Raw genomic sequence first — 12,690 nt, 5'->3', positions numbered from 1 at the left:
GCTTCATCACCTCAGAACTGGCCAGACTCTCACAGCTGGTCACCCGTTGCAGTGACCTGCCATTCTCATGCAATTCTGCTGGTCGTGGGACAACAGAAGCACGCCAGTTTTGGTGAGGCGAAAACAGCGCAGACAACAAGAAGGGGACGCTGGGAAACCCTGCGCACACGCTTACGGTTGGAGGCGGTCACAGCAGGTGCACCATGACTGACAGCGTGCATCAGCCGCCAACGTGAAAGAAAGAAAAGGCCGCCTTTGTGAAGTTCAGTACCGTTACTGCCGCGAGTGTGAAGTCAAGGTATTTGCCCCCTTTTCGACAAACTGATACATCGAACCCTGTACACCTGAAATGTGGAGTGGTGCCCTGCAGCTTCTTCCAATGCTTAATTACGGGAAAGGAGAAGTGAGAAGAAAAGCCTTGTGGTTAACACAGGCCATGAAAGAACGCTGGCCAAAACTAAGGGTGACACAGCCTACACGTGGTCACTAGTGCCATGTCGCGAAAGGGAAAGAGAAAAGACTGCAGTCAGGAAAGAATTGTAGCCAAATATATTTTTTGATGAGCATAAAAGTGGACATAGACCTCCCCACCCCAACACTGCCCCTGGCTGCACAAATGAGATAGAACTATGGATACTTATGAACCAGGTAAACAAACTGACTCTAACAATATGAAGGGAATGACAAGGCTACCTAAAGTTAAAAACCAAGATCTGCTGAAGGAAAAAAATGGATTGGGCAAAATAATGAAAAGAAAGAGTTAAAATCTTGCACAATCTGTTCATTCCAGTAATACAGTATTTACAGTCACAAAAGAGAGGACCCAACGGTGGGGAAACATGTAGAAACCACAAAGAACTACACAATATATATATATATATATATATATATATATATATATATATATATATATATATATATATATATATATATATATAATTGTGTGTGTGCGTGCGCGTTCCAGAAAAGTAATATGCAGGAAAAGCCTTGTGTACATATAAATATCAAATATCAGTTACAGTTCAACCACTTTATGAGAGAGAGGTACCGACTGGCAGTTCAAGTCTCTATACAAGGGCTCTTTTAAGCAGGGTGCCACGTTTTAACTGATGAACGTCGATTTCGTGCCCCGCCGCGGTGGTCTAGTCGCTAAGGTACTCGGCTAATTACCCACAAGTCGCGGGATCGAATCCCAGCTGCGGCGGCTGCATTTTCGGTGGAGTCGGATATTTTGTAGGCCCTTGTGCTCAGATTTGGGTGCACGTTAAAGTACCACAGGTGGTCGAAATTTCCGGAGCCCTCCACTACGGCGTCTCTCATGATCATATGGTGATTTTTAGACGTTGAACCCAACATATCAATCAACGTCAATTTTGTATAGGCAGGCTATGACTAAGATTAGCATCAAATAACGCAGCAGCCTAACTTTGAAGTGCCTAATATTAATTTTAATTTTACTTGATATGCTACACGGACCATTAAACACATATTCTCATTTCCCTTTCGCCAGTGCAGGGTAGCAAACCGGAAATTTTCTTCTGGTTAACCTCCCTGCCTGTCACTCAACCTTATTATCTCTACACACATATACATAGTGGTATTTTGTCTAGCGCAACTTTCCTACATTACTGCCTAGGTTTCCTGAATGTTAGCATGATGGCTTGTTAAGGTGCCAGTAACGGTGCAGCCAATTGCTTCTCTCACATTTGGCCGGTATATTGGTCACTGTTAGAACACAGCATTGTGGGTAGTGTCTGCCTTGCTTGTTGTAATGGAACATAGCATTACGGAAAGGCCTGCAGACACATGTGCTATGCTTCATTCGGGGCAGTGCTAACGGAGAACCCACCACATGCTTTCGGTGCTCTCGGCCCCAGCGGTGCCCACAGACACAGTTGCTTTCCTACATATAGCAATTTTTAAGTGTTTCTCTCATTCTGTGTTTACTGACGTCCACAGTGAACATCCAGAGTGCAAGGTTGCCATCTCACTGTTCCCACAATGAATGACACAGAAGTTTTCAACCAATGGAGCTGAATTAACGTTAGAAAATAATGTATGTCACTCGCGAAATCGTTCACTATCACTGAAGAACAAGTTGTCCTTTAAAACCAAATGTCTTCTACATACAGTATCTCTCACACACACACGAAAAAAACATCTCCGAAGGGAATCGCGAGGAAATGCAAATGCATTGCGTAGCGTCCATAGCGGTGTTTCGCACGTGAGAACCTAGCGTTAGAAGAATAATGTCTTTTTTTTTTAACTGTGCAGCCAATAGCGCCGTTCGCCACACGTAGCGTTTTTCTGTCACGGGAAACGCGGTATGCGTTTCCAGTTCTAGTAGCTAGCGTGCACGGTTAAAACATAGCCTCCTCTATAACTTTGTGCCCGAGCGGTCGGTCCCTCAGCGCCGTCCCCCGAGCTATTATGGGATGCGAGCGCTCCTGGCGGAGCGCCGAGGCGCAAAACGAGAGAATGGATGGCAGCTATGGAGAAAAAACCGGCTTTGAGTAACTACCGAAAGGGCAAAAATGAAATAAGGAGGGAGGCATTTTACGATAATTCAAGGGGAAGCGCTTTACTGTTTGAAGCGAGATCGGGTTGCCTTAGAACGCGTAGTTATAAAGCAAGATTCAGTAAAGAAGAAGAACAATGCACATGCTGCGGGAAAGATAAGGAAACGGCGGAGCATGTTCTGATTGAATGTGGAGATATCCACCCAGGTGTACTCCTGTATCCGTCAACTGAGCTCGTAATGGTTCTAAATTCTCTAAAGAATTACGCGGAAGTTTTCCTCGCAAGAGCGAGAAAGATGAATCAGCCACTGAAGGCTGCCGTTGACAACGCCGCGCAAATACTACAGAAACGTGACAAACTCAAGTGCTCGACCCCGGGACATCATAAAAAACTTTTGGAGGTTGTGCTCGTGAAGTTTCTCCGCCCACTTTTTCTGAACTTCGCGACGAGTGTGACTGACAAACACGACTTGGCAAAAGATTTTCATGTCAAACCATTGTCTCGAAAAGTGCTCAAGCTTTGAGCGCGAAATCAAATAACAAAGCTCACATTGCATTCTGCATACAGTGCTTGTGTTAAAAATTTGGTGTGTGCGCACTTCTTAACGTATACGCATAATCCAATGCAATGTAGACGGTTTCTAGACCGTCATAAACGCAAGCGTGCATAGGCCGCGTCGTCTGCTGTTATTATGGGATCGGTGCGGCATCTGGCGGCGAGCGCCAAAACTATAAGGGACGGATGGCGCGTATGTATTTAGCGCTAATGCGCGGGCACAAAAAAATATAGGAGGCTATGGTTAAAAAGTACTATGAAGTGAAGAAAACAAACAGCGTTCTCGGCTCGGCGTTGACGTTTCATAGCGGCGTCTCGAGCACACATTTCCAGATGTTCTCGAGAGACACCCAGCCAGCAAATGGTCGAGAGTGAGTGAGTGAAACAACTTTATTGACGATCCGGCATAAAGGGGGAAGGGGTAGGGGGATTAAAGCGAGACACTAGCGTGCTCGGACGTCCCGGAGCAGCAACCTACTCGCGTAAAACCCGTGGGGGCGCCGCTTTCGGCCGCTGGCGTTCCAGGATGCTAAGCACGTGCTGGACCACGTCTCTTTGATTGCCTGGCTCTCGGCTGATAATTTTGCTGCTTATGGCAGTTGGCATTACTTCTTTGTTACCCGGCGGTGGTGCACAGTCCCAAAGGAGGTGTCTCTGGGTGGCTCGCGCCTTCTTGCAGTGTTGGCATACATCAGTGGTGTAAACCTCCGGGCAAACGTGCTTTGCCCAGACGGGGGTCCATATTGCTTGTACTTGCAGCTGCCGTAGTGTGGCTGCTTCTCTGCGTTGTAGGTCTCGGTGAGGCGGTGGGTAGAGGCGTCTGCTCGTTCTGTACCATTGCAGAACGTCGGCGTAGGTTGTGTTGAAATACTCTCCGTCTTCGGCATCGGGTCGTTGCGGCTCTGAGGAATGCGTTGACAGAGACCCGCGGCTAGTTAGCGCGTGTGCCTCCGTATCTGCCTCCTCGTTGCGGTTCGGGCCCACGTCCAGCTCCCCGGCGTGCGCAGGGAACCACTTGACGGTAATGTTGGTTTCCGGTCTTGCTATAGTTGAACATACTCTTGCAGTGGTTCCATGGACGTTGTTTGTAGCAAAGTTGGCTATTGCCGTCTTCGAGTCGCTGAGGACCGTGCGGCAATCCGGGATCGCTATTGCCAGTGTGATTGCAAACTCTTCGGCTTGCGTGGGCGACTTGCACCGTATGCTTCCCGACGTTGTGAGTACTCCAGTGTCTGCTGCGATGACTGCTGCTGCGTACGTGTTTGGCCGGTGGGGATACTTCGCCACGTCCACGTAGTACGCGCGCGGATCGTTGGCGTGACCTTTTGTGAGGGCCTTGGCTCTCGCCGTTCTTCTTTCTTGGTGCTCTTGTGGATGCATGTGCTTCGGTAAGGGTGGAACCTTCAGTCTTTGGAGAACGTATAGGGGTAGCTGCTTTGCTACCTCCGGAGTCGTCACTGGCGCGTTGATTCCGATGTGCTGTAGTATCGTTCTTCCCGTCCTGGTCTGGGACAGGCGGTGATACTGCGCCGTTCGCTGGGCTTCGGCGATTTCTTCCAGCGTGTTGTGAACGCCCAACGCGAGCATGCGTTTTGTGTTGGTGTGGGGGTATAAGCCCAGGGCCGTCTTGTACGCCTTTCTGATCATCGCGTCAATCTTGATCTTCTCTGCCACTTTCCAATTGTGGAACGACGCTACGTAAGAGATGTGGCTGACTGCAAACGACTGGGTGAGTCGTAGTAGACTGTCTTCTCGCATGCCCTGGTACCGCGTGGCCACCTTCTTGAGTAGGCGGGTGGCCAGCGAGAGCTTTGCGTGGAGCTTCTGTACCGTCACGTTGTTGCGGTTCAAGTCCTGGAGGTGCAGCCCCAAAACTCTGAGTGTCTGCACGTGCGGTATCGGCGTTCCGTCTTGGGTTACAACGTTGATGTTCTGCGTTGTCGGGCGTCGCGCACTTCGCGGTGAGATCACTAGCAGTTCCGACTTGGTTGGTGAACATTTGAGTCCGGTGGGTCGTAGGTATTCTTCTACGGCGGCGACGGCTTCTTGGAGGGCTGCCTTGATCTGGCTGTCGCTTCCTCCCGTTGACCACAGCGTGATGTCGTCCGCGTAGATCGTGTACTTGATGTTTCTAACGCGTTCCAATCTTTTTGCAACGCCTATCATGACAAGGTTGAACAACAGAGGGGAGATCACCGAGCCCTGTGGTGTCTCCGTGCTCCCCAGCTGCTTGAGCGGTAGTTGTAGTTCTCCTGCCACAAGCCGCGTGGTGCGGTTGGTCAGGAAATCTTTGATGTAAGCGAACGTCCTCTCCCCCATGTTGAAGTGGGACACCTGCCGAAGGACGGCCGAGTGGTGTACGTTGTCGAATGCTCCCTGGAGATCCAGTCCGAGCACCGCTCTGTTATCCAACGTGGGAAAGTGTCTGTCCACGATTTCGTTCTTGAGCAACAGCATGGCGTCCTGGGTACACAGTTTGGCCCGGAACCCCAGCATTGTATGTGGATATATGTTGGATTCTTCCAAATAACGTTGCCATCTGTTGACTAGGACGTGTTCAAGCACCTTGCCCACGCACGACGTTAGAGAGATGGGTCTCAGGTTGTCTATGCTGGGTGGTTTGCCCGGTTTGGGGATCAGGACCATTTTCGCGGTCTTCCATTGTTGCGGTAGCTTGCCCGTCCGCCAGCACTGGTTGTAGTACTTGGTTAGGGCTTCGATTGCCGTGTCGTTCAAGTTCCTCAATGCTTTGTTGGTGACGTGGTCCGGTCCGGATGCTGATTTACAGTTGATTGTTTGTAGAACCGCTCGCACTTCCCATTCTTCGATGTCGGCATCTAGTTTCTCGTTGGTTGCCCCTTCGTAGCTGGGGAGTGGGTGCGTTGGCGTTAGGGGGGAGATACTTAATTGGCGTCCAGGCGTCGTTGCACCTCAGCCTCTCCCATTTCTTTGACGGCTTTGTGAATTGTCTTGTTCAGCATGTAATGCTGAGCTCCCTTGGTTGTCTGATCGTTGAGCAAGTGGCGTAGCAGGCGCCACGTCTTGCCTTTGTGTAGTTGACCGTCCGCTTCTTGACACACCGCGTGCCACTGCTGTCTGCAGAGGACTGCGCTGTGATGCTCGATGTCTCTGTTGAGTTGTGCTATACGTTTGCGTAGCTTTCTGTTGTGGCGTTGACGTTTCCAGCGCCGTATCAGCGAGTTGCGGGCTTCCATGAGGTGCGCTAGTCTGCTGTCCAGCATCGTAGCCTCCGGCTCCGCTTCTACCGTCTGAGTGGCGTCTTTGGTCGTGGCGTTCAACATGTTGGTTCATGCTTCTATGTTTTCAATGGTTTCCGTAACGTTGTCTTCTAATTTCTTTCTGTACTCGTGCCAGTCGATGATTTGCTGTTGCTGTGCTCTTTGCGTGTTCTCTGCGATGGGTATTGTAATTTCGAGTATGCAGTGGTCACTTCCCAACGTCTCCCCGGTGTTCCGCCACGTGACTCCACGCAGTGCTGAGGCCGTGCTTATGAAAGCGAGGTCCGGGTTTGTGTCTCGCTGCGACGACGTTCCGTTTCTCGTAGGTGCGTTGGGGTCGTTTAGCAATTGGTAACCTGCGTCCATTGTTTCGTCGTAGAGACTGTGGCCCTTCGCCGTCGTGTATGGATACCCCCATGCCGTATGTTGAGCGTTGAAGTCTCCACACAGTAGGGTTACGTTGGAGCCCGCGAGCTGTTGCGCTTTGTGCACAAGGGTGCGGAATTTTTGCTGGAAGTGCTTCGGATTGCTGTACACGTTGATTATAAAAGTGCTTTCACGGCGCTTGCGCTTCCCGGTGACGATTTCAACCGTGCTGTGCTCGATGGCGCCGTTGGGTAGCAGCTCGTGATCTATTGAAGTTAGATTCTTCTTTACCAAGGTGCAGACCCCCTGCCCTGCGCCTTTCCCAACTGTTCGTGCGCTGGGGGGCTTCGCAAAGGATCTGTACCCCGGTAACGTCGCTGGGGTTTCACTGTGCGTCTCTTGTAGTATTATAACGTCGGGTCTCTTGGTGCTTTATTTTATGTACTGTTGTAACGATGCTTTTCTCCCCTGTATGCCGTTGGGATTCCATTGCCATATGAGGAGATGATGCTGTTGTGTCTGTGCTCTGTGGTTAGCGGTGCCTGTTGCCGTTGTCCCGTCCATTATTGCGGTTGGGTGAAGGCCTGTTGGGGGATTAGTCCTGACGCCGTCAGCGCGTGTATTAGTGCATCCAACTTAGTCTGTATTCCTTGTATGGTAGACTGCATGCCATGTACGGGTGTCACCAATGTGTCGAGGCGTGCGTTGGTAGCATCGAGGCGATCGTTAGTAGCTTTGATGACTTGGCTCAGGGTTTCGTAGTTGGCTTTCATGGTCTGTTCTAGTCGATGTTGACGTTCTTCTAGGCTGTCCAGCCTAGCGTTGACTCTTCGTTCACGTGCGTATTCGAGCGCTCGCTTCTTGGGTGCGGGTTCTGCGCTGTTAGCTTCCGTAGTAACTGGGACTTGTACCTCCATGGCTGAGTTTGTGTTGTTTTCCTTTGGCGTTGGGGGTCTTGGTTGACTCTGCGGTGGCGACAGTGGCGGTGGCGGAGTCACCTGTTGTTGCTGCTGCTGCTGCTGTGCGTTGATGAGTTGGTTCAACTTAGCGTTCATCTCTTGCATTTGAGCTCTCTGTTCAGCGATGCATCGCTTGAGCTGCTCATTTTCATTGCGTAGTGACTGGATGGTGTTGTCCTTTGCTTCAGCTACGTGGTTGAGCGGATTGCGGTTCGCCGCTTGCGGGTTGATTGCTTGGGCCCCATTTATCACATTGCCCGGTCACTGCTGGTTGCGGTTGTAATTCATGTTTTCGCTGCGCTTGCCATCGGTGCTTCTGCCGCGGCTCGCCGATTGTCTCCTGCTTTTGTCCCGCTTCCTCGAGCGGCTGCGTCCTCTCTTTGATAGATGCGCTTCGTTCTGTTGTTGCGGTGGCAGCTGCGGGAAGTCTTGCGACGAAAACGCTGACGCCGCGTTTCTGCGCTCCCATCTGCGCTGAGTAACTACGAAGGGCACCTTGTACTTGTTCGTACAGCCCTCCGTGCCCGTGGCGTGGGCTCCGTTACACAGTTTGCATTGTGGCTTGCACCGCGCCGCGTGGTCTGCCGTCGGGTTAGGCGCGCCACACGCAAAGCAGATCTTGGTTTCCGGCGTGGGGCATACATCGGCTCGATGGCCGATTTTGCCGCATGTCTTGCATACGTTGCGGTGTTGTCTGTATAATCCACACTTTACTATAATGGAGCCATACTTTATGTAGTTGGGAACCTTTGTTCCTGCGAACAAAATGACGATCGAGGTAGTGTTTCCAATCCTGTGTGCTTCGAGGGCCTGCGGGTTTGCTTGGTTAACAATATTCTCGTGCAGATCTTCGGCAGTGTTCTCTAAAGCGATGCCACGGATTACTCCTTTCACTGTGCCGTGAGGCGCGGTGCAGTAGGCATGCGTTTCGTAGCTACGGCCCCCAATGTACAGAGAGCGTACGCTTGCGTAGTAACGTGCTCGTTCTTCATCGGGCGTGCTGATCACGATGATGTTCTGCGTGGGATTAATACAGATCGTATCTGCTTTCGCTGTGGTCTTGGGAACATTGGCTGCCGTTACGACTGCGGACATTACGATGTCAGCTTCCAGTTTTGCTAGGAATAGCCCTCCTCTCGGTCGTATTACAATCTTCTGCTCTTCCCGCGGCAAATTCAGCGGCATGCGGGACGCTTTAGTAATTCTCGCTACCATGCGTTTTGCTTCAGCTTCACTAAATTGCGGAGTTGCTTGTTGCTTTGGGTAACTTCATTAAGCTGGGGCTTATTAAGTCGTTGGCTTACTTGTTTTCCGGAGATTTTCCATCCCGCGATGTCGCTTGGGTGTAAGTCGTTGCCGCGCACCGCGACTGCGGTGCGGCCGGTGCTGCGTAGCACCTCTTGGTCGTTGATCGTGTCAGTGGTCGTAGTGTCGTTGCCGCCAGCACAAAAGTCCATGTCTTCCGTAGCAAGGGCCACGAAACGGTTGTGGGAAACGGCGTTGAGCTGCGATGAGGCCGAGGCCATCTTCGGCGATGAGGAGTCGAGCGTTGAGCCGGGCTGGGCGGCCGACGCAGTTGCGCGTCCCCGCCGTACTCGCGCTAAGCCTAAGGCGCGGTCCGCTAGGCCCAGCGTCGCACAAGTGAAGAAAACGTCAAAAATTGACGAAAAGTCCGGTTGGCCGGACCAAAAATAGCATCAATCGAGTCCAGGGATGTTCACGAACACTGTAGTGATGATATACAATCGATTGGAAGCAGTTAAGGCGGCACAATTAGCGAAAACTGCGGAGCTCATTCGGAGCACGTCTGCTCAGCTCGGCGACCGGAGCGCCCCCCCAAATGGTCGAGAGTGAAGCGCGAGCGGATGAAAGAGTGGATCGCAGGAAAGAGAGAGAGTGAACGGAGAGAGGAGCGGCGAAGTACAGCACCTACCCTCTCCTACATTCTCTCGCACTACATGCTCTGGTTACTAGGGGCAAGGATAAGCACATGCGCCTGCAGCTGTTGCTATGGGAGAGAGCGGTAAACGGTTCCCGACAAACGCCTGACATAGCCCTACTAAAAAATGCGTTCGCATTAAAAAAATATGTCAAACTAGTAGAAGGGTTAAAGTGGCCCATCATGTAGGTGAAAAACATTTGTTATAATGCCCAATTATCAATTATATCAGTTAATATTACAAATGGGGTTCAATAGCTGCAGCCTTCAGGTGAAGCAACACTGTTAAAAGAAATAAAAGCTAGACAATAATCTTTCAACAGATTCGGAAGACAGTGGAATGACCACCAGAATAGATCTGTATTTATATTCCACTGCACAAAGGAGTCTATGCAGAAGAATGTTCACACCGTAGCCTTGATGTCATGTATGAGTAAAGCACTCTATCAAGCAATACAGGAAGTGTTAAAACCATAAAGGAAGGGAGAGATTGTGACAGAGCAAGCAGGATTCAGAAAAACATGGCACAAGAGACAGCAGTGGGAACATGAAATAATTAATTAAAGAGCTTTGTGTTCTGCTTCCTCAACTGTGGCAAAGCTTTGCATCCAGACGGGTGCCCTGAGGGGCCGCTTGGTACATGATACCGCAGTGAACAGAGCGATAACCTGATAAAAAGAGAGGAAAAGACAACGCATGCTGTTGTGTTGTCTTCTGCTGTTTTAGTTTCATTTTCACACTGTTCACTGAAACTTTACGCTCACTCAGCCACTTCAAATAGGACGTATCAAGGACATGTTAGTCAAAATCAAAAAGAGAGGGACATGGGCAGGGCATGTAGCGAGTGGTCAACATAACTGCTGGTCACTAAGGGTAAGCAACAGGATTCCAAGAGAAGGCAGATGCGTAAAGAGAAGACAGAAAGTTAGGTGGGCAGATGAGGTTAAGAAGTTTACGGGTACAACGTAGCAGCAGCAAGCACCAAACCGGGTTGATCAGGGAAGCATGAGAGAGACCTTTGCCCTGCAGTGGGCATAGTCAGGCTGATGACGATGATGACGAACCACTTCATAATGTGTACACTCTGAAGGTTTCACAAGTCTACTAAGAGAAACATCCTGTAGGCTAAAAGAGATAACAGCAATACTGTATTTTCTCCAGACATTGATAAGACTCCAACAGGTGTGGAACAAGTGAATAAGCTAATCAAATATTTCGTACTTAAAACCTTTCTTTTTCTTTAGGATCAAGCATAGGAAAAGTTGGGGGCTATAATCTCTACGAAACAAATGGAGCCAAAAATAGTATTAGAAGAGAGATTAGTGGCCGATCTTTTGAATAACTGGCGATGACTTAGAATACTGAATATATGAAAAAGTGCTAAGAGAACCAACTTACCAGTCGTAAGAGATGTTAATTCAGAATGTTCCTCTGTAACAAAAGTCTAAAGACTAAATCTTTCACACTTTGGACATGTTATGGAGACTTCAAGTTAACGCTACTGAAAATGGAAAGAAACATAAAATGTGTTCGCCCGCTTATGAAACTGCTTAGAAGGCGTCCCTCAATCCAAAGGGAAACTTCTCATTAAAATTTTAAAAACTTGTATTGAATATATGTTTAAATAGAATTTATATACTGACAGTTTTGCCAACACTCAGAAGTTATTCAATGGTACTTGACAACAATAATCATAGGATTAACAATCCTTGTAGCTTTGCTGATATTAATGTTTAAAACAGTGATATGTAATAACTTTACCTAAAGTGAAATCTTCATGGAGGCATTTTTCAAAGGTACTTACCATGATAGGAGATTGAACTCAGAATATCATTCTCATCAACACAATGTTGTAGCGGCTATGTTGCCATGGTCAGTTACCATGGTTTGAACCCTATGGGAACTGACTCATTGTTGGGTGTATAACAAACTCTTCACATGGTGCTTTTTTCATTATTTATTGAATGTGGCGCATCACACAAGTACAAAAAGATACATCAAGCACGCTTGACAAGCGAAAATGACAAGTGATGCCAGTATATGCAAAACTGCTGAAAACAAAGTACACAAAATTGTATTCAACTGAATTTTCGCTGTGCTTGCAGCCCTCCGAAAACATTTTACTGATTTCTTTTGTGGCTCTTGACTATAACAAGAGACAACTGATGGCACAAACAAAAGCTTATAAAACATGCTTGAGAGCATATGCTTGCTATATACATGGGCCACGAAAACTTTACTCCCAGGACTTAAAGCATTGACACCATTATCAAAATGACTAGTACATCAGTTTATTGCACCTACCAGAGCTTAAATGTAACATTTTCAATATTGCAGGTGAACAAACAGCAAGATTACCAGGCATGAAAGTAGCATGTTTGTGGACAAGAAAATGCGCCAAAAGTTCAGAATTCTAAAATGCAGGCACGTTCAGAACCAAATCCTGTTTTGCCAATTTAGAGCACACATGAGAGCCAGAATGTGTGCCTCGGTTTTAAAAACCTAAAGAGAAACTAAAGCACATAATTTTGAATGCTGTCAGACCTTTAGAAGAATTTGAAGGCAGTTCCTTCACCGTCATTGTGTGAAACTGTGCATCATTACAGAAAAACATCTGTGTGTCTGCGTAGCTAGACTTATGACATCGATTACCAATGGAAGGTTTGATTCTGACAGGTTTTAATTTTGTATGACACTCGCTGTAATCGCCATAAAAACGTGTGAGCCAACCTTTTTACGAAAAATAGGTTCTACCAAGATGTTTATCGCTTCTTGAATGGGGTATATTTCTTTTATGGCTGCAAATTATGCGATGTGTTAGTGCTTACCTGAGCATCTATGAGCAGCTCGTTCAGCTTGGTGATTAGGTTGTTTTATACAGTTGTTTGTACTCTCTACCCTTGTCAAAGCATAAATAAAATCACACAGTAAATAGCGAGAAAGACAATTGAAGTACTAAGCTAAAAGCCAGCACTAAAACGACTTTGAAGCTTACAAGCTTACTCACTCAAGGTCGAGCTAGCATACTATAGTGTGGACACCAGAAAGCAACCTGAAAAGCCTCACTCAAACTTGAAAGGCAATTTTGATGAAGTTTTGTATGCAAAAATGA

At 48.3% G+C, this 12,690-nt stretch overlaps 2 protein-coding genes and 1 pseudogene across 2 annotated transcripts in view; 1 reads left to right on the top strand and 2 right to left on the bottom strand.

The window, feature by feature from the left end:
• Positions 1–12,690, top strand: part of LOC142817823 (uncharacterized) — a 79,168-nt gene that overhangs the window by 54,888 nt on the left and 11,590 nt on the right. The window lies entirely within an intron of this gene.
• On the bottom strand, positions 3,452–7,049 carry LOC142817822 (uncharacterized; annotated as a pseudogene).
• Positions 7,901–9,165, bottom strand: LOC142817172 (uncharacterized). The gene is made up of 2 exons (XM_075894233.1): positions 8,944–9,165; positions 7,901–8,896 (listed from the first exon to the last, which is right to left on the bottom strand). Exons 1-2 carry the CDS (start codon positions 9,163–9,165, stop codon positions 7,901–7,903), a joined length of 1,218 nt encoding a protein of 405 aa, XP_075750348.1.

This window comes from Rhipicephalus microplus, chromosome 5 (genome assembly GCF_043290135.1).
Source record: "Rhipicephalus microplus isolate Deutch F79 chromosome 5, USDA_Rmic, whole genome shotgun sequence".
In the NCBI taxonomy this organism is placed as follows: Eukaryota; Metazoa; Arthropoda; class Arachnida; order Ixodida; family Ixodidae; genus Rhipicephalus; species Rhipicephalus microplus.
This window is presented reverse-complemented; position numbering and strand designations above follow the sequence as displayed.